This window comes from Myripristis murdjan, chromosome 24, assembly GCF_902150065.1.
Source record: "Myripristis murdjan chromosome 24, fMyrMur1.1, whole genome shotgun sequence".
NCBI lineage: Eukaryota > Metazoa > Chordata > Actinopteri > Holocentriformes > Holocentridae > Myripristis > Myripristis murdjan.
Window position 1 is genome coordinate 21,842,777 of NC_044003.1, and position 21,710 is coordinate 21,864,486.

The window sequence follows — 21,710 nt, forward strand, 5'->3', positions numbered from 1 at the left end:
TTGACCCTGATATTTTCTGTTTCGGCACTTTTTTTTCACCTTGTCATCATGTAAAGAGTTTTTAAAATCTTTTCAATTTTTTTCCTTCAACGTATGCAAGTAAAAAAAAAAAAAAAATGCCCACAGAAAATTATGCTATTTAGCAGCAGCAATAGACCAGGATTTCAGAGATATAATGGCTGCCACTAAAAAAAAATATGAATAATAAAACTGCCATGTCCAGATTCTTCCCAAAGCCCTGTGAGAGTAACCTCGGCCTCTCCCAAAAGTTTCTGCCTGAGCACCGTTTTCAAACTGGAGCTGAATTCAAACCGCAGGATCAGACCCACCAAGCTCGCAGTGCCCAATCTAGCCTATAGTGTGAAAACAATAGCGCTGTGGCAGCGTAGCGGAGAAAAGAAAGAATAGGCGAGATAAGAAAGAGAGAGATAAGAGAGAGACAGGGAGAAAGAGGGGTTGGGAGGGGGGCAGCGTCACAGAGAGAGAGGCAACACATAATTTGGAATTCACAGCCGATGCGCTTGTGTGCTGAGACATATCTGAGCCAAGTTTGTCTCTGATCCTGCTCTGAATTCGAAAATACCCACATCTCTCTCCCTAACTCCTTTCCTCCCACCTCTTCTCATTCTTGTTCTCTTTCTCATTCAGCCTCTTGTATTTGTTCTACTTTCGGATTTATACGATTCTCTCCCTCTATATCTCTCTCTGTCTTTCACGTTCCCTCTTTCGTCTTTTTGCTTCTGTATGTCTCTTCATCACTGTGAGAATAGAATTCATTTCCCACCATGAAGCTGTGAAAACACAACCATCCCCTGGGGGAGGGTGGCTGTCAAAGAGCAAGCAGGGAGAGTGGCAGCCTGTTTGTTGTTTCTCAGTGAATTTTTCATCTTAATCCATGAAATATACATCGCTGGAGGCTGGGGCTGTAAGGCCGCAGACCACAAGGGTATATTGTAATAATGTTTCGCTGTTTGTCTAACTTGATCAGTTAGTATTTGCACCTGCTCCCCTGAAATTAGGTGTGTGTTTGTGTGTGTGTGTGTGTGTGTGTGTGTGTTTGGGAGTGATAGGGGCTGAAAGGGGGTGGGGGGCTGCTAGATGTACCATCCCCCTGAACTGTCTCAGGCTGACATGGATGACTGACAGACAGATGTCCCTAAAGAGCCCTCATATCATGTTTGGAGTGTCAGCGCCAGTGTACCGTGGTGTGAGAATTTGTAGAAGGGACATGTGTGTGGAAATGTGTGTGTGTTTGTGTGTGTGTGTGTGTGTGTGTGTGTGTGTGTATGTATATACTGAAGAGTGGGGAGGGGAGACACTGTGAGTGAACTGTGAGCGAATGTGTGACCGTGTTTGTGTATTCATGTTGTGTGTTTGTGTGTGTTGGTATGCATGCATGAGCCCCTGAGAGAACACAAGAGAAGCAGAAAAGCTTTCAGCGAGGGTGTTTGTGTGTGTGTGTTTGTGCATGCCTCCACGATCTGTGTGGCATGAATCTACAGTCAGAGTGAAGGTGCTTGCCAACATTTATCAATTATTAAAAACCCCAAGTGCCAAACTCTCGACCTGCTTCCTTGATTATTCTCTAAGTCATCCCACTGCAAAATATTTTATTACCACCAGAACAAATACCACGAAAGCATCATTCTCGTTTTTTTTTTTTTTTTTTTTTGTGTGTGTGTAATATCCAAGGGATTCAAAAATCAGAAAGAAATTTCATCAAAACAAACCTTAGTTTTACACTTTTTCTAGAAATTCACAGTATTATTTTAGTCCTCTGTTATTTTATGAACTTGAAGCATGCCTGTTCCACATTAAGGAAAATACAATAGTATGACATCATCACACTGCATTGGCTAAGATAGTAATAAAATATCTTATGTAACAGCGTGTTGTGTAATTTAACCATAGTCTTACAGCATCAGCAAAGATCCTTTGATCCTCTTGTAAGCACTGCACAAACATCACCAGAGTTTAGTCACCATTAATGCTAAATGAGTGGGAGTCATAGAGGTTAGCTGCAAATGTTTTGGTCCTGATTAATGGTCACAGAATGAAAAATATGAAAAATATCCCTATAGGTTGTAAAGCGTTCATTCATAAGGAGAGGCTAAGTGTTGCTGATGTTTCTGTAATGTCAAGCACAGCCTCATCAGTCCATTCCAGTTTTATCTGAATCACAGACTAGTCTCAGGCCAAAGTGTGACCTGCATATCAAATTTAAGAAAAAAAAAACAAAAAAAAAACAAAGACCCCATTTGCATTTCATGTGACTTGCATTCAGACTGCATCCCGATACTTTTACCCACATTAAATTTACATTTGTTATTAAAAATGTGTCTTCTGCGCCTGGATAGAAATCTGACTTGCCATCCCTCTGTGCTCTTCCCTGCAATATGCAAATTCCACCTCATAAATGTGGGCCCAGTTTTTGGCCATCCTTTGGATGTAACATTTGGGCTGGGGTACGGAGATTACACATGTGGAGAAACATTTCCATTTGCATTTGCCCAATTTGTTTCATTTGGCCACTATAGCCACAGTGTCTCGAAACACCTCAGGTGGTCTCAGCAATTGGATTTTAATCCCTCCCCAGGGCATCTGGGTTGCATTTACATCAGGAGTTCTATGTGATTGAATTGCTATCTGATCGTTCAAGATGCTTTTACAGGGAGAGTAAACTCGAATGTGCAATGACTCATTACAATGTTTTTTTTTTTTCTTTATTGCCATCATCAGCTGTAGAAAACATCATGAAACTGCAAGAATCTGAAGTCCCTTCTGTGCAGAGAAGGGACTTTCTCCTGTGTCAAACTAGTTTTTGTTGCTTTCCCGCATGAGAGTGGCTGAGATCCAATCAGAACACACCCTCAGTTTTAATTCCTCACGCCCCCATTTGATTGGCCCTGTTATCATCCATTACCCTCAACAAACAGTAGTGAGTAGCAGTAACAGTTTGTAAGCATGACACACCGCTTTTGTGCTCTTCCCAGATATAAATCCATCAGTTTACCAATGTTTTTTTTTGGCAATCTTTGATGAGTTTCTTTGATGAGTTTCTCACATCATCACATCTCCCATAGTCATTTCAGTTCCAGCAAGCAGGATTTTTTCACATTGCTGGATAGTCGCATGGTCATTCCGGCATTGAGACAATATTGTTACCCTGCAAAAGGAACTAAAGCCCTCCCAGCGATGCTGGAATGTATTAGGCTACTGTAGAAAATGCAATCCCTAAAACTCAATTTTATTAACAGCTGACCGTTAAATCTTGGTGGAGGATGAAAATAAGACTGAAAAATAATACAAACAAAGAAAATCCAGAACTGGGTTTACCATCCCTGTAAATGCCAGGTGTAACAAGGGTCAGAATCTTTTATTGTCATAGATGTGAGTGCTAATTTCTCTTCTAATAAATGCGGATAATTTACTTGACACTGGCAAGTCCACTCACCACTTGGTGGCTGGTATTCTGATTGTATTCATAAGTCAAGAGTATTGGACTCCAGGGTGCGTCATGTTAATAAACTGGCATTAGATATCAACCTCAAAAGTAATAACCTGTACCGGTGCCAGCAATATTATTATATTTCTAATTTTGTTAGTTTAAATAATACTCCAAAAGTGAAATAATATCATTTGTGTCCTGGAGAGAATTCAAATAATGCAACAGTGACCATCAAAATGACTTCACTTCGCCGTTAAAAGAAATAGCAGTTTATCAACAAAGTTACAATAATGCTGACTGCGTGTGCTGCATGCAACTAGTTGTGAAACAGCTGCGCGGTATATTTTCCCAGCTCTTTATTTCCGTAGGGGGAATCAAATGTGTGAGGTAAGGAAATACAAAGTCAAATAAGAAGCTGTAATGTTATCAGAGGCCATGAGCCATAACCACGATAATATCTATCTTTCTCTGCAGAGGTAGGGTAACTTGATAGAGGCAATACATTCCTGGCCATATACGCGCTGATGCACACAGGTACACATCAAACATCTTATATTAGGTCTGTCAGAGGAAGAGGGAGAGAGCAGGAGGGAGAGGGAGGGAAGGAGGGAGGGAGGGGAAACAGCCACTGCTAGACATGAACACGGACAGGCAGAGAGAGAGAGCTGATAGATGGATGGGGAAAGAAAGGAATGAATGAACACGTGAATGCACGAATGAACACATGAACGAACAAATGAATAAACAAACAAATGACAGAGTGGATGCGTGACATATTTGTATCCCTGTATGCACCATAAATGTATAAGTATATGTGGGTGTGTGTGTGCATGCGATGTATGTGAGGACTGTCTGACACGGATATGGTATGGTCTGGAATACAATATAATATTTTTCATACACAGCCACTCATCTCATTCCACATCTCAGGTCTGAGTGTGCCCACTTGTCTCATCTAGGGTTTTCAATTATCTTGCCGCCACACCTTCTCTCCCTCTGAATGAACATGAGAGGAAAACTCGAGTGGCTAATGGAATTCTGTGAGCCACGGTCCCATTAGAGAAAGCTGAGCCTGATTGGCTGGTAATATATGAATCTGAGAGAGACACAGAAAACGAGAAAGCATGCTCATACATATCATATGTACGGGATCCGGAGAGAACATGGTGTGTGTGCATGTGTTTGTGGGTGTTTGCATGCACGTGTGTGTGTGTGTGTGTGTGTGTGTGTGTGTGTGTGTGTGTGTGTGTAAAAGCCCTCCAGAGCAGCACTGCTGACTGAAGTTCCTGCGGTGAGTTTTTTCAAGGATAAAGACGGCTCATTAGCCTATTTAAATAAGTCCATTAAAATACTCATTAAAATAAGAAATTAGAATTTTTGAGTCTCCTCCTCTATGGGACCTGTTCACTAAATATTTGACTAAAATCACTAACATTTTCAAATCTCTCTCTCTCTGTCTCTCTCACTATCCATCTGTCTGTCTCTGTAATTTATTTATTTTTTAAACCAGTTTAATGCAAGTCAAGTTCAAATTTAAATTTCATTCCCAAACAAGAATAAAGAGAGAAAAAAAGAATGCACAAACACACAAACAAACATCATTTAAAGTATACAATACATCTGCATAGCCAGGCAAATCTGCACACTAGAAAAGTTGTGCTAAGAGAAACAGATGTTTTTAAGACCTCTGACACCAAACTCAAACACAACACTCAAACATGCAGGCTACCTGAAACTGCAATTATCCACTGCGATGTTGTTGTACAGTATATGGTGCAATGTATTGCTATTGTTACCTGTCAGCCAAGGCTGTCTTTCAACACTTGCAGACAGACATTGTCTTGTCAAGTGTCCTGTTGCAGTTTCCTGCCTTAATTGGAAATCCAAAAAGCAGCCACACAGCAAATTTCAAACTTGTTGCCCTTTATTGCACTTTTACCTGCATCTTGTTCCCACTATGTCTTCATCGCAGTGACTTCGGCAGCGCTCACCGGAAGAGCGACGACCCAACCTAAAACTTGCTAGCCTTATGGTCTCCAGTGTTCAAACGCTTTAATGGAGAAAAGATCAGAAAAGACCAAAAAAAAAAAGAGAGAGAGAGACGGCTGTTCTGAACGTAGATTTACAGATACACCATCAACGAAACGGTGCACGCTGTTAAACTCCACAATCGCATTTTTGCATAGTGAAATTCCATGGCACAATTTTTGATTTCATTCCATATCTATACTATGTGCCGTATCAGTCTGCCTTTTTGCCCTCTCTCAGCAGCTGGATGAAGAGTGCGAAAGCGCTTTTCATCCACATTTTCCCAATCCACTGGTGATCTGCTGGCCACCGGTCTGCTTCCTAAACCATAAGCTACTTCTGGCCTCAATGTTCTTTTCCCTTCAATATCAAAGGTATTGTGAAGTGTTTGAAAACTCAGCCTTTGCGAGAATAATGAGCTTTTAATCTTCACAGCACATTTTACTTAAGTGCCATCGACACAGCAGAGCACAGCACAGTTTCTTTACCTAATTGTCTTGTTTGTGCCAAATCCTCCTATATTTCTGACAAAAAAAAAAGTTGTTCCATCTAAAGAATAGATAGAGATGAAGTTCCGGAGGATTTCCATGTAGGTGTGTGTGTGTGTGTGTGTGTGTGTGTGATTGTGTGCCTGCGACACATTGGGTAATCTTCACCTGCAGTCATGTGCAGTCCCTGGCGAGAGACTGTGTGTGAGTCACGACCAGCACATTTAGCTCAAGGCTTAGAGTTTTTCTGTCATGGATTTAAACACACACACACACCAACATACACACTTAGATGTGCACCCACCTCACATACACACACTACGCTACTAATCACTGCAGCAATGCCCCAAGCCCGTGTTTCGAGCCACTTCACACTAAAAAGTCAGCCCTCTCTTATCTCACCTGTGATACAGTCGACTTTGATATTTATACTTTTCCTCACAGCTTCTAGCTTTACATTCAATTCAGATTATGCTCCAGCTAGCATACGCAACCTGAAACAGATGGATCTGCTATTTGACTAGAAGTCATCTGAGTACAATCCCTGTCTGTAGCAGTCAGAACTGAGACACCAAAATGAATTGAGTGAAGGCTGGTAAAATGCTGCGCTCATCCCTGCAGATTACACAAATTTCCCTTCACGTTTCAAAACAAGCACGCCGTTGTTCCAGGCGGTTAAAATGTAAAGACTACAAATATCATTTTAATTCATGACTGTCAAACAAGCCGTGAGCTAATCAGAGAAGCGAGTGGAGAGGGAGAGAGAGAGAGAGAGAGAGAGAGAGAGAAGGAGAGGGAGAGAGTCGACAGTAATATCTCCCTCTGCCTGTTTTTCTCCGTGCCCTGGGCTTTGCATATTTTTTTTTTTTTTTTAAATGACACGTACAACATCCACGTTTCTTTCTCAGAGTAAACTGTAAGCTTTAGATTCTTAAGTCAAAGTCAAGGTCATTAAAAGTCACCAAATGAGACTCATTAGGGAAAGACAGCAGAGACACTTCAAGGCATTGGATAAAAGCCCTCCTTACAGAGTTATGAGATGAGATGAGACAAGAACAAAAAGCATAGGACTGCAATTAAAAGATAGATGTGTCCACACCCTGTTTCCTGACTCTGTGGTCTTATTACTCAGCTATTAAAGACTGTAATGTGGCTGTGTAGCATTTAGTGCTGATTCTAAAATAGCCACTTGCTAATTGTGACGGCTAAGGTAATGGCCCAGGGCCTGATAAGACCTTTGGCTGGTCGTATATTCGGGATCGGCAGCCATAATCCCTTTAACCTTTTCTCCTAGATTCATTGCTAAACACAAGATGCTGATGGCAAAGAGCTGACATCTGTCATTAGGAGTTATTCTCTAATGAGTTTTCAGTAGAGTGCAGCCACTTGGGGAAGCTTGGGATTCATTTAAAAGCAATTCTGTCACTCATAAAAATTGCACTGAGAACAAAGTTAATAGCATGCCATCTTTGATATTTTAACTGCAAATTGGACTTTGCAGATAGGGTGGTGACTGTTTTAGAGACGGCACATCCACACAAATATATCACAACTGGTCAGTAATAAGGTATCAAGTGGGGTAAATGATAAGGAATGGTCCAGAGGCCAAAAATAGAGAAAGGGAGATTAAACACTTGCTGATTTTTCTTAAGATGTCATCAAATCCAAACTCAAAACTGAATATTTACTTAGTGGCTGGCGAATTGTTTGTTGGTAGTAAAAAGTCCAGCTTGTTACATTTTGTTTCTACCTAAAGTAATACAATTATGGAAAAGGGGAGCAGAGGTATGTATTTTTTTTCCTGGTATTTCATTATCTTTTAAGGGGGCAATTATTGAGTGTTATAAATAAATGAAACCCAGTGAGTTTGTTCACCCTTGGCTGTCAATAAATCTTTTGAAATATTAGGAGTGCAATGTTTCCCACACTGGGAAAAACCCACACTATGTTCAGATCGCACCGTTTCTCTGAATGAATCGGTGGAGGCTCCAGTTGCCTTTTCTAATAATAAATTCATTAGCACCATGAGACTGGAGGAATGAAGACATTTGCCGCCCAATGACTCGCAGCCAAATTACATGAGAGCTTGGCTAGCTATGCTGTGATATGTAAAAAACAGAATTAAAAATGAATTCCTTTTCCTTCCCATCAAGGTTCCTGCAGTTACTGAGCCAGCTACAGACATGCAGGAAAGCGTTTTCCACATTGCCTCTTACTTGCTACCCACACCAGCCATTGTACTTCTCTCTTTCTCTCACTTCACTTCTATTCTATTCAATTCAATCTGCTTTACTGGCATGACAGTTTAAGAAACAAGCAATATTGCCAGAGCATGTAATCATCTCTCTCCAATTACCCCTTTGTGATTCCACTCTCCTACCTACAGTACACACACACACACACACACACTGTACATACACACTGACTCCTCTCCATATAGTAAAAGCATCTAAAAGCTGTTTTGCTGTTGGCCCTCATCTTGGCAGAGCAGATGGCTGGGTTTCAGCACCACATGGCCGGCACTCAGGAGATGAGGGGAGCTCTTTAAGAAAAAAAAAAAAAAAAAAAGACTTTCAATCTGCTTTAGCAACTGTAGCTCCTCCTCATTTTCACCCCCCGCTCCCACCCCTCTCCTGCGCAACACACAAACACACACACACACACACACACACCCTCCCGGCACAGCAACAGCCACCTCGTCCCGCTTCTCACCTTAGCGCACCTCCTTAGAGCGGTGATTTGATGTTCCGCACCTCGGCATTGTTGATGATTATGTAAATGCATGACGCTTATGTAAATAAGTCAACAAACGCAAGGTCGTAAAGCGATATTATTAAGATGCTATATTGATGCACGGTTGAGCGGCCAGGAATTCCAGCTCACAACCCCCCATTTTCTATCATGTTTTTCCAGCATGTTGAAGCACACTGCATATGTATGGAGAGACACATTTATTATTCATGCTGGGGAGTCAGTTCGAATGCGGTGAAGAAGTACTGTAAGGTTATTCTGAAAGAGAGTGGTGAGAGGAGAGAGTAGAGGAGTGAGTTATCTTTTTTTTCTTTTATGGATCTGTACTGTTTTTTTTCATAATTCAGTGGCCGTGTATGCTTGTGGTTGTAATGGTGCAAACATATTAATGTTTAAGGAGTGCAAGAAATAAACTTGAAGCAATTTGTTATTACTCGGTTCCCACTGGCTAGACTTGCTAGGACTAAAAAACAAAAACTGATCATAATTAGCTTGATCTGTGGTTTCTTCCCATAAACTGACTTCAGTGGGCAGGATAGGATCTTGTGATGCTGAATGTTAAGTTTTGTATCAAATGCGTGATGTGTGTGGTTTCATGGACAAAAGAGCAAAAGGGCTGATACTGTGCCTAAAAATTATTACTCAGGGTGGGTTGGCTCAGGAACAGTGTTCTGCACTAGGATGAGAGGAACCCACACACCATACACTAGGCAAAGAAAATGGCATGAAACAAGACACGACAAGGCTGACTGCAGAGACGAGCGATATTTGCTCAGATGGACATGATCAAAAAAAAAAAAAAAAAAAGTCTGAGAAAGTATGAAAAGTGTACAAAATCAGGGTGGAGAAACGCTTTCCTCTTCCTTTTCTGGTACTTCACCCTGTGCATTTATCACACTTCTTTCACAGTTCATGGCCATCTGAAGAGATACTGCTATTCTGTGCAACCAGCCTTGTTGTGTCTTTTATTCTTTCATGGGATTTTTCACCCGGTGTCACGGACAAACCACAGACTGCTGTACTTACAATGTGGAGCATGATGTAGTCACCCAGACGTGGGGCGCTGTCGATGCGAACCAGAATGCCGTCCTTGATGGTTGTGCTGAAACCCACTGCCAGCCGGTCCGTCCTAGTGCTCGGCCTTTCGTTATTAGGCCACGTGTATGTGATCAGCCCTCCTCCTTTACCGAAGATGTAGGTGGTGCCAGCTGTAGGAACAGGAGTGAAAAAAGGACAGGGATTGGATTTACTGAAGGAGAAAGTGAAAGAGAGAAAGTGAGAGAGACATACTATAACTAGACACTGGGGAGCACGGGGTCATCACCAACAAGACATATTTCTGACAAAACCTGATCCAGACTATTTCCATTAAAGGGTAAATCAAAATCCCCTCCAGCTACCTTGCCAATGGTACAATATAATGGTGCCGAGTTCTATTTTGGGTTTTTAATGGTATTCAGCCACCTCCACCTTTGGGTAGAAGTCAGCAGTTCCCCTGGCGCCATCTATGACCTATCCAGCTCTTAAATATAGCCCCTTTCCAGGGAATAACAGCCGGCATGGCCAGAAACGGATAAGTCTCCCAATCCTAATGTATTATACATGAGAACTGCAACCAAAGAACAAAGGCTGGCACAAGAAAGGAGGAGGGGGGGTTGGGGTGGGTGGGGTAGAGGAAGGGATCGAAGAACCTTGGTTGGGTTTAATTTGATAAATGCAGTGCAGGATCTATGAAAAAAAAGAGCACAGCTGCCTAAAGACCAATGTTGGCAGAGAAGTTATCAGAACAAAAAAAATTCTGTCACTACACCAGCCGCTATGTAGATCTGTGTCAGATTACTGCCTCTGATTGGATCAAACGTGGCCCTGAGCATCCCGTAGCTGCAGAAGTTGTTTGTCTATTTCTTTTTTTATGTCATCATGTGGAACAAAAAAAACAAGAGTGTTTCCCTAATAGTTGCAGGGTTGGATTCAATTCCAAGGTCTGAACGCTCCCTGAGGTGTATCAGAATTAAAGCGTCAGAATCCTTCAGCAGCTTAGCAATCTTGTACAGTTAAGCAAACATAATCAAGAGCTCAAAGGCATTAGACCTTCAGCAGATAGACTGGTGGGTAAATCAATACGGGAGATGAGGGAGGCCACTGCGGCCTGAGGAAGCTGGAAAGCATTCGGCCTTCCTCGGAGGCTGATACGGGCTAGCTAATGAAGTCCCTCAGTTCTTGCATCATTGTCGTATTAATTCTTTTTGTTTTCCGGGCTTGCATCTTCTCACTGCCTCCCCTCCTTCCACAACATCACTCTCTGCCTTTCTCTCTCCTCCTCCCTCCTCACTTCCTCACCAAGTCACCTGAACATCTGTTTGGCCTTGTGATGGGTGCCCAGCTGTCTTGCTGTTTCCCCTATGAAGCGGCCAACAATCTGCTCTGTGGTCCGTAATACCCTGGAGACCGCAAGAACATATGGACAAGAGCTAGAAAGAGAGAGAGAGAGACTCTGTCGACCAGATGAGTGTCTCTATTTGCCCTCAGGCACACAAACAGGTCTGAATATTACCCACCTCAGGTGCCTGCGATGCAAACCACCAAGTGAGGTCTGGTGTGCAGCATGAAAAATATCTGCCTGGCTGTATAGCACCACAAGCCTCCAGCAATTGCTTCACTTCCACAGCAGATAAACAATCCACGCCACACATGTTAAACGTAACCTGCCCAGGGTTTCCAGAATGTCATCTTTTACCATATCAGGATGCATAATCGATTTAACCCCTTTAACTCCAGTTTTCCTGTAAGTGTCTTGTTTAGTAGCTTCAAAGTTAGAGAAACAACAACAAACAACAAACAAAAAATCATATTGTACAACACTGGCACATATATATTCTCTTTCTGCTGGTTGTAATGTTTCACTGAAGCTACATCACACTTATATTAAGTGAAATATTGAAACCCATTCTATTCTCTTTTATTGCACTGCAGTGTAACATTACAATTAAATTTCTCTCTATGTTATCTCAACATTTTCAGCTGATCTTTGCATTATGTATCGTCCGCCTCAAACAGCAAGTTTTTCCCACTGTGTGTGGCTGAAAACGAGGCACTCGTGTCATGGCGCCAGGGCAGAACAGCCTCCGGCCAGGTTGCACCGGATCTGGCCCCGCTGTCTCATCGCCTCAAAGTTCCTCCTTGCCAAAAAAGTTCAAGCAGACTTGGGATCAGTTTCCTCAGCAAACGAGCAAACTTTGCTCATCTCATCTAACACACACACACATTCTTTTTTTTATTTATTTATTTTTTCTGGAGGGGATGACGATGATGAGCAGCAAAGATACAAGCACCCCGGGGAGCCAATTATCACATTGAGGAGATTTGCTTAGTGTATCAAGAAGACAATGTTCAGTATGTAACACACACAAGCAACCACATGCAGAATGATACACACACATACAAGCAGATAGAGGTGGACACACACACACACACTCGAACGCTCGTACACAAACACGTGATGCTTTTTCACATACAGTCGCACCAGGGTGATTATCTACACAAGTACAGACTTGAGAGAGAGAGAACCTGTGACAACAGAAATGTAGCACATTTTCCTCACAACCTGCTGAGCACAATCTGCACTGCCTATATTTCCACATAGAGAGGGAGTCCACTGCATAATTAATACATTCGCTGCATGCAAAAATGATGGTAAAACTATCCGTGTGGCATAATTCTGGATATTCATCTGAGAAACACTGAGGGAGAGTAAAAACTGTTTGGATGAATGGCAGCAGTGGATGAAATGGAGAATCCTCGAGGCTACTCAAGACTCTCAAGTTCAAGTGTTTTATTTAAATAATTCCACTCCGGAGCAAAAGGGCTTTTCTAGGTGACAAGGCTTTTCAACTCAAGTGTGAATGTAAGGAGTTCCAAAATAATTGAAATTCCAGCAATTTTGTTCGAGACTAATTAGATGAAAGTGGGGGTAAGCAATGGCATATTTTAGCATTTTCCCATATTTAGCATAATTTTGCATGCATATGCTCAGTAACTGCAACTACCAATTCCTTAGGCTCTAAACTGGTCCAACAGACTGCTAATCAACAGCAGGCTCTCCAAGGTTTTTCACCAGGTATTCAAGATTATCTTGGCTAAAACAGAATGCATAAAAAAAATGTTGGCAAATTTTTTTCTTCTTAAAAAATAAAAGGCTAATCTAAGGCTGCATCACTCCACTGCTTTAAAGCTGTGTGGATCCACATTAGCCCACAGATATCCAGTTGTATTGCTTTGACAAAACCCTTTAAAAGGACACACATTTAATTAAGAGTCTAAAAAAGTGTCATTCAATTTGTTTGAAATAACTTGCCTTCATTACCACAACAGTCACCGAGGAAAAGGAGCTGGATCAGAGGGTGCCATGGTGATAGGGTTTTACACCTTTTTCTCACCTCGGTCTGCCTGGCGACAGAGCAATAATGACTCCGCTACCAAGAGTAGGGCACTGACCCCGCCAAATGGATTCACACCAAAGCTATTAGTTAAAAGCAATCTAATTGTTTTGTCATTGCTTGACACCAGGCAGCGAAAGTTGTGCTCAGATTTATACCTCGTTTTCAGTCTTATATCAAGTCTTATCATTTATCTGACGAGCCAGTGAGCATCCTTTGCCTTTTACTGTCTTTTTCTTGTGGGACTGTGGTCACTGACAGAGTTGGACCGTCTCTCAGAGGTGGACAATATCTGGACAATAACTACAAGCACTTGATTTTCAGTGTGGCTTACAAAGTTTAAATGTCAAGCTGTTAAACAAAAAATGCAGCCAAAAAAAAAAAAAAAGCATTCAACAAACATGGCTTTGCTATTTCCACAGCTATGAACCCCTGGTGAAAAGCCAACTGCAGGGAAATATCATCAAAGGAATCAAATCTACAAACAGATTACTGCACAAGATGTTATTTTGGTGGATCAGAAGGGACTTTCATCTCCATCTTTGAATAATGCAATCTTGTCATGGCCAGTGGGCATTGGAGAGAGGCCATTTGAAATCTAATTGTAGCATATGGGCGCGCCATTGATTTGTGAGTGAAGGGATGGGAGATAGGAAAGCCTTTGAAAAGAAAGAATGGGCAACACTGATCTGTCTATCATATGTTATTGTACATGCTTGTTCTGTGTTGGACCGCAACAAATATATCCCAAAAATGAGCAGTTTGTTCCGCAGTAAACAAAAAAAAAAGAAAAAAAAAAAAGAGAGAGAAATCAAAATCCCTCTAAATGAGCCTTCAAAATCTACTTGAGAGTCAAGCTATGATATAAAAGCACCACAGGTTTGCATTTTCCTCCACAGTCGTGATTCATTGCATCTGCAGTGTGTCTCTGTAGATGTGAGTCTAGGTCAAGGCCTTGGCCTCCATTTCCAAGAGGTCCCCTGAGGCATGGGAGAGCAGACAGCAGGTCAGCCCACCTGTCCGAGGAACAGAGCTATGTCCTGTCCTCCGGACCCCACACAATGCTCTACCACCCAGCTAGCAGAGAGAAAGAAAAAAAAAAGTAGAGGTGGATACAGTATTTTCAAAGGGAGCCAGCAATGACTGGAAGTTTGCCAATTTGAATCCTCAGACCAGCTGGAAAAATCTGGGTGGAGAAAATGAGATTGCCCCTCCCTCAACAACTACGACTGAGGTGCCTTCAAGCGGTGGCAACTCGATCCAGTGGAGCTGATCAGATGCCAACAAAGTACAGTTGTCCTTGTCGGCTCTAACATGTGCATGTGAGTAACTGTGGCCGTGTGCACAAGGCATTTATTTATTTTATTTTTCAAAGGCACACAAGTGCTACGGCAACCTTGAAAATGGTTAAAAATGTTAATGGGCACACATTTTACCCATTGTAATATAAAATGAAAAAAATGTTATTGTGATTTCTGCCTCTATAATGACCCTGCATTGTGCCTATATGAGCCTCTCCTTATCCTAACGCTGTGACAGTGTCTCTTGACACAGTGCCTCTGGGGCAGAGAGAGGCCTTTTGAATGAGAAAATCAAACTGGGCAGCCTTAATGAAAAGATGATGGTATCAAACTAGCAACACATACGCTCACACAGGAATTTACGTCTGTATGGTGGGGCTGGGCGATATGGACGAAATCAAATATTACTGTATTTTTATTTTTTTTTAACTGAATACCTCATCGATATCGACGATACTGTCAGGATGACTACTCATGTTTCCACAAAATATTTACACAACAGATCTTTGATAAACAATCATTGCTAATGTGGCTATGATGACCAAACAGATAAATAATAGAACAGTTAGAGCAGCTTAATAAGTAAAGAAAACTGCCCCCTGCACCCACCACCACCACCAAACACACACACACACACACACACACACACACAGAAAATGGGATGGACAACAGTGCTATCTATACAAGGGCAAAAACAGTGGGCAGCTGCTATGTCACACATCTGTTATAATTGGGGTTTGGTTATATTCAGGCCACACACCATGCTGAGATTAAAAAAAAAAAAAAAAAAAAAACTCTGTTTGGAGGCAGCTGGTGAAAGACCTAATAGACTGATACTGTCTGCCCAACTGCAAAGGCTGCGGGGAAGCACCAGTCAAGAGGATTTTTTTTGGGGGGGGTAGGGTCAATTTGGAGCAGGCTCTGTCCCTAGGACATTATTGGCCAATTATATGGCACCATAGTGGAGAAGCGTATGCATGATTATGTGTGTGTGTGTGTGTGTGTGTGTGTGTGTGTGTGTCTAACAGCCACAGTAAAAAATGTAGCACTCTCAGCCACCTACTACCTACAAGGCATAGAAATGCAAAGGGGGGAAAATGCACTAAACTCGACATGTGTGTAATTGTTTGCACGCGCATGCACACACACACACACACACACACACACACACACACACACACACACATATATATATATTTCCCACTCCTCTCCTTCCTTGTCCTCGGCGTGTGTTGTTTATGTGCTTTTATGTCTTTCCCCTTGTTATCTCTTGGGCTTTCTGCAGCGCTGACACCCCAGGGGATGGAAAAAGAAGACAAACATGGTTTGATGTGGTCGAATATTCTGCTTCGGAGAATGAGAAAGAGAAAGAGGAGCCTTAAAAAAATCCTGAAAGTGAGATGCAAAATGTAATTGCCTCCTCAGTCACGTTCAAAAGAACTCTATCATCACAATGCTTTTCCCTGCCATGTTTAATACATGGGAAATTATTAGGCTTGCTGTCCTTCACAGAGCTTCAATGAAGAATCATTGACACAGGAATCGAATTGTGGAATACTGAGCCGTGTAATCACCAGGATTTATCTCCATTTTACAACCTCTTATCGTTCCATAATTCATATTTCCAACTGTTGCCTTTCTCCTCTGGGATGGGGGCGAGGGACAGAGTTGATGATTGAATGCTCTCTCTCTCTCTCTCTCCCCCCTCACTCTTTCTCTTGCCTCTATTTGCCACCAGAAGCCAGATTTTCCCGAAAACAGCAAAAAACAGCTTAATTTAAAATGTGAATGTCTGTGCACGAGTCCGTGTGCACGCAAAAAGCATGTCGCGCGGCACACGCACGCATGTGTGTGTGCGTGTGAGTTGTCACTGGGACACTCCCATAGAGGAGATGTGTTCCATCTCTCATCAGCGACACTGAACAGAATTCAGAATATGATTGATGGAGGGCAATGTCTCGTGAAGAATGGCTATGGTAAGGAAAACAACCAACCTCGAATGATTTACACTGTCTGTTTCCCAGTTATAATAAACTGTAACATTACTAGAGTATATAGATTCACGCGCCAAAAAACAGGGGTAATGGAAGTAGCTGGGCAAGAAACACTGAAGGGAAAAAACGAGAGGAAGACCACAAGTGATGGTGCGCAGTGTTGTAGCAGGCAGCCAGGGATACATGTGGATACAATACAGTGTGAGGGAGGATACACATCCAGTTGGGAGGACACAGAAACACTGATCATGTTCAGTCGGTAACACTTGGCCAAGGCCACTTAGTAAGCCTTGTCCAATAAGCCAAAAAAAAAAAAAAAAAAAAAAGAAAAAAAAAGAAAAGGAAAAAAAGAAAACCATTTGCACCTGGCATTTGGTGCCACCAACATGTGAAACTGCCTTTGACATGTCTAATATTAAGCTGATAAACAATGCCCATGCATAATAAATTTGTATTTTTGCTGTCCAACCAACCATACCGTTTACTTCCAGTAATGCTAAGTAGATTCCACTATTGATTCAGAGTTGTTGGGGTTCTTCTGTTTATGTGTTACTTCCAACTGTTGTTGTGAGACTCATGTTAGAGTTTTAAGCATAATGAGTTGGGTCGTTCCCTGAGAAGCATAACTCGCCCGAGCAAATTGCAATCCATCCGCTACATTTAAAGATGTGTTGAATCAAATCAAATGTTGGGCTTGAGAGCGGTGCCTGAGTAAATGTCATGCGGTTACCAAAGCTGAGAGGGTGCAGATGAACATGCTTTCCTATTTTAATGGCAACGAGTCCACAAAATCAATTTGCTGTTGTGGTTTGATGTTGGTGCGGGGAAAGGCCATGGTGACACCAAAAATTGTCATACTGAATACTTTTGGTGGTATGATGCACCAATATGATGAAAAATTTACTTGAAAAACATCAAATTTGGCATTTTGGCGAAAAGGAGGCACAAAAGGAAAGTTCATAACATCATCAAAATCAAGAGGGATTCTCCTGCTCCTTTGGGGAGCAGGAGGACACTCACCAATCGCCAAACGTTATATGACATGCCAATTCAATGAGTAGAATTTGTGTAGAAACTGACATTTTGGCCTGAGGGCAGCACTAGAGGAAAGGTTTGGAGGTTAACAAAATAAACAGAGAGCAGAGGAAAGAGAGGGTCACAGAAACTGACAAGGTTCATTCTCTGGGGAGCATGAATGTGCTCACCAAATTTCATGAACCTGTGCCCAATAGATTTCTAGATGCCGCATTGGAGTAAAGTGGTGAACAGACCGACAGAACCCTTCCCAAGAGTTTAGAGTGAAAAGGTAATCTATATATAATTATATTTTGTCAAAAAAAAGAGCACTTGAGGCACTTGACTTCAAACAACACACGGTGAGATGGCTTAATCAAGAAGTTCTCATCCTTTCGTCACCCTTCAGTGGAGGGCGACATACTTGACATATTTCCGTGATGAACAGCTTGGTTTGCCATCTGTATCATATTGCTGTGGCAGCAGTGGGGAGAGATAGAAGAGGAGGAAGATGGGAGGGTGGAGAAAGAGCCCGTTTTCCACAGAAGGAGAGAAGAGAGAAAACAGAGGATGGAGAAACGGAGAGGGAGACAGACAGATGAGAGGCATGCTGTAGATGTGAGCCTGAGATGTTCCATGCTTCTGCCTCGGAAACAGAAAAAAGGCTTTGTAAAACCGCTTCCTTACTTATAGGCATGTCAAATCAGCTTCAGATCGCTACAGCAGAACAGGAGGGTAGACTCACAGACACCCATTAACGAAGCAGTCATGTAACTTCACTTCGGCTCCATGTAACACTGCAAAGGTGTATGTGAGTACATAGTGGATCCACACACGCATGCACACACACACACACACAGCCGACCAACTTTCCCCCTCATTACTGTGAAACTCGGACAACCGGTCTCACCCTCCCACCCTCTCCTCTCCTTCTCCCCCTCTCCCTCTCTCCTTTTGCTGCACTACTGACTCTCTTCTGCTTTGTTGTCGAGGCGAGCGGACAGAAAGGAAGGCTTTAAATGATTTTTTTTTTCTTGGTTCTCTTGAGGTGTCAGCTCCAATTCTCTCTGGGTGGAAAAGGAAAAGGAGGAGAAGGAATAGGAGGAGCTGGAGGAGGGAAGCGAGGGGGGTCTGAAGAGGATTTCACGGGCTGGGGGACGGAGGGGTGTCTGGGGGGAGGTGGGGGTGGAGTTTACGTATGCAGCTGAGATCCATGCAGCACCCCAGGCTACAAAGCAGACCTGTCTACTGACTTTACTGCTGCACGCTGCCACCGCTGGAAGTTTTGGAAAAGGGGAAGAGACAGAACAGAGAGATGAAGGGGAAGGAGTATGAGGCAGGAGAGGCAGAGGGATGTCAGGGAGGGGGAAGAAAAAGACAGACAGACAAAGATGGGCAGTGAAGGTGGTGCAAAGTCAGCTTGAGACAGGATAAACACACAGACAAAGATTGCAAAGAAATAGTTGGGACACCTGCACACCAAAGCTCTGTAAAACCTAACTCAATCCTGCCTCTCTCCATGGCGAAATTAGCATTCTGTCGGCTCTAGTGTTGATGTTCGCTGCTCTCAGCGAAATTAGGACATGAGTGTCTCCTTCCCATCATTCATAATGCATGACACACAATGTGCGTGAGGCATATCACTGCAGAGGCAGGCCACACCAAACTCTGCTGAGGATTAGGTGAGGAAGATCTCCTAAAGAATAAGGGATTCCAAGATGGCTCCGAATGGAAGCATCATTTATAATTGAATCTTCCCTAGAGGACAGTACCGCCTGTCTGCCTTTGCCAAGGCTTCGCAGAGAGCCCAGAACCCCCCCCTCCGCCCTCTCTCTCTTCCCACTGCTCTCTCTCTTTCTCTCTCTTACACAAATACGACACAGCAACCTTAACCACTGATCTTATCCCAGGGCCTTTATGACTCAAACCCCAGTTGGACACACTGACTCATTCTGAACTTTTCACAAACTTGTCAAACATTTTTATATCTTCCAAGCAGGAAAAGTTTTGATTTTTTCTAACACTGACAAAATGGCTTGTAAACTGCCTTTCACTTTAACTGGAAGATATTATAATGATCATGGCATGGTGTCAGACAGCCACAGTGAGTTGGCCACAGATTACACAACTACTGCAATGCCCTTTTTTTTTTTTTTTTTTTTTTTTTTTTTTTGACAATTAAACATCTAAACTTGAAAATTACTTGGGAAAAGCTTGCAACATGAGAATTAGAGAATTGACCATTTTTTGTTTGTTTGTGTGTTTCTTTTTGTGTAAGTAATTTCACTTAAAAATGTTTTTCCTGACCAAGATAACCAGAACAAGTTATTACCAACAAGTTATGCCACTATAATAACTACAAAAAATAATATTTTTTATTTTTTATTTTGAGGGAACTTAGTGCTTTACAGGATTAAAAGCAATAAAAAACAAAATAATCCAAAAACAACAATTAATTTCCAGAGAATGGGGAGACTAAGACGTAGTCAATAAATATAAATATATGGGCAATAAATGAATCAAGGCAAAAAATGTTACACAAAGGAACAATTACATCTGCAAAAAGTCTGTCAAAAGTCTTTAAATGGGACAAAAGAAAAAAAAATCAGAAACTGACTGCTAACCTCATCACCGACTCTGTTATGTGACTTTTAATGTTCATCTTCTTAACTGGCATCAGAGGGAAGAGAAAGTATTTATGGGAAGTGATAATTGAGGAACTTCCACACATAAAGCTTTAAATGGAAACTGACAGGTAGTGTATTAAACAAAACATTGCAGGGTGAGAACAGTGTAATCAGAATTATATTTTAGTACCCGTCCTGTTGAAACACTTCCTTGTCTGACATGTTAGCTGTCTCTTTCTATTAGAGGTACATGTTATTTATAAAACAATATGAAATGTTCTGTCTCAGATGTCCACCTGCCTTTGAAGAACATGGATTAGAGAGCTGGATGGACTGATACTAGAAGGAAGCAGCGTCTTGTATGAAGCAAGGCTAATCTTCCCTTTGATATCGACAGCATCAGATAGAAAAGCACTTGAACCTTAAATGCTACTCAACAATAACTCTTTCTTTCTGAGGGAAACCAAACAACGCAATCAACCTGACAATACAGGTCTCAGTTTTTGACATCAAAAACCAAACTGTCAATAAACATGACTGATGATCTTTTTTTTTTTTTTTTTTTTTTTCATTTGTTTGAATCCTTCCTTTCCGGAGAGTTTAATAGCGTCTGCTGATACACAGCTTCATTGTCTTCTCTAAAGCAGCTGTGGCTGTGGTCTGTGGTTGGCATAGCAACCCAACATCCTGGCCAACAATGTCTGACAAAGCTGGAACTTTTTACACTCCCACCTAACACCTTTATATCGCACCGATTAACTCCAAAACAGTTCCTTCGCACTAACGATACACAGACATACTTAATAATACATTTAAATATGTCATCCCATCCATAATCCCCCCCACCTCCCTCCCTCTCTCTCTCTCTCTCTCTCACACACACACACAAATCATAAAAATTCAGCGAAGGTTATATTTTCCATAGGTTTACTGAGCAGCCTTCTGCTGAGCCGAGTACTTCCACTGCACAATAATGTCTAAAAGTCAAATTATACTTCCACATTGAAGTGTCACCATAGCTATGCCGTAGTGGCCTGTGATGGTGTGAGCATTTATAGCTCTGCGTTGGAGAGTTTGTGTGCACAAAGAGCTGATCGATAAAACACTAGACAGCAGTGTCAATGTTTTATTAATTCGGTGCTAATGAAGCGCAGATAAAAATGGAAATAATTATTTTAGCATTATCTGAAACAGAGAGTTCACTCTCTTACACATTGGGTGTATCCAAAACAATGTTTTGGGATATTTCTCACCATGAATTTAGTGACATCTTGCAGTCTGAATAATTTGAGGAGGAGTTGGCAGCATCAGAGCAGATTTGGAAACCTCCTCAGTTCCAGTGAATTTGAAGAGAGGTGCCGGTTCCATGTTGTCTTCACTCTCAGTGGAAATCAGTCACATAACACAGAAGTAGTAAAGAGCGATCTTGTGCTCACATGTCACATTTTTTTAGAAGAGCGGGTATGCTATGGTGGCACACCCATGGCATACAGCTGCAGCACAATTCTGAGATAAAAGCATAAACTGGCCGTAAGGTGGCACTCACTGCAGCCCTGCTTCTTCACTCAACACCTTTCCAATTTAAGTTGAAACCTGTCATGAATGGTAATCTTGATGAAGTGA

At 42.0% G+C, this 21,710-nt stretch overlaps 1 protein-coding gene across 1 annotated transcript in view; it reads right to left on the reverse strand.

Annotated features, from left to right (window-relative positions):
* nrxn3b (neurexin 3b) overlaps positions 1 to 21,710 on the reverse strand; it is a 302,450-nt gene that overhangs the window by 63,682 nt on the left and 217,058 nt on the right. Inside the window, exon 18 of the mRNA XM_030047060.1 lies at positions 9,742 to 9,923. Within this exon, the coding sequence (XP_029902920.1) occupies positions 9,742 to 9,923 (182 nt within the window). The remainder of the gene's footprint in view (positions 1 to 9,741; positions 9,924 to 21,710) is intronic.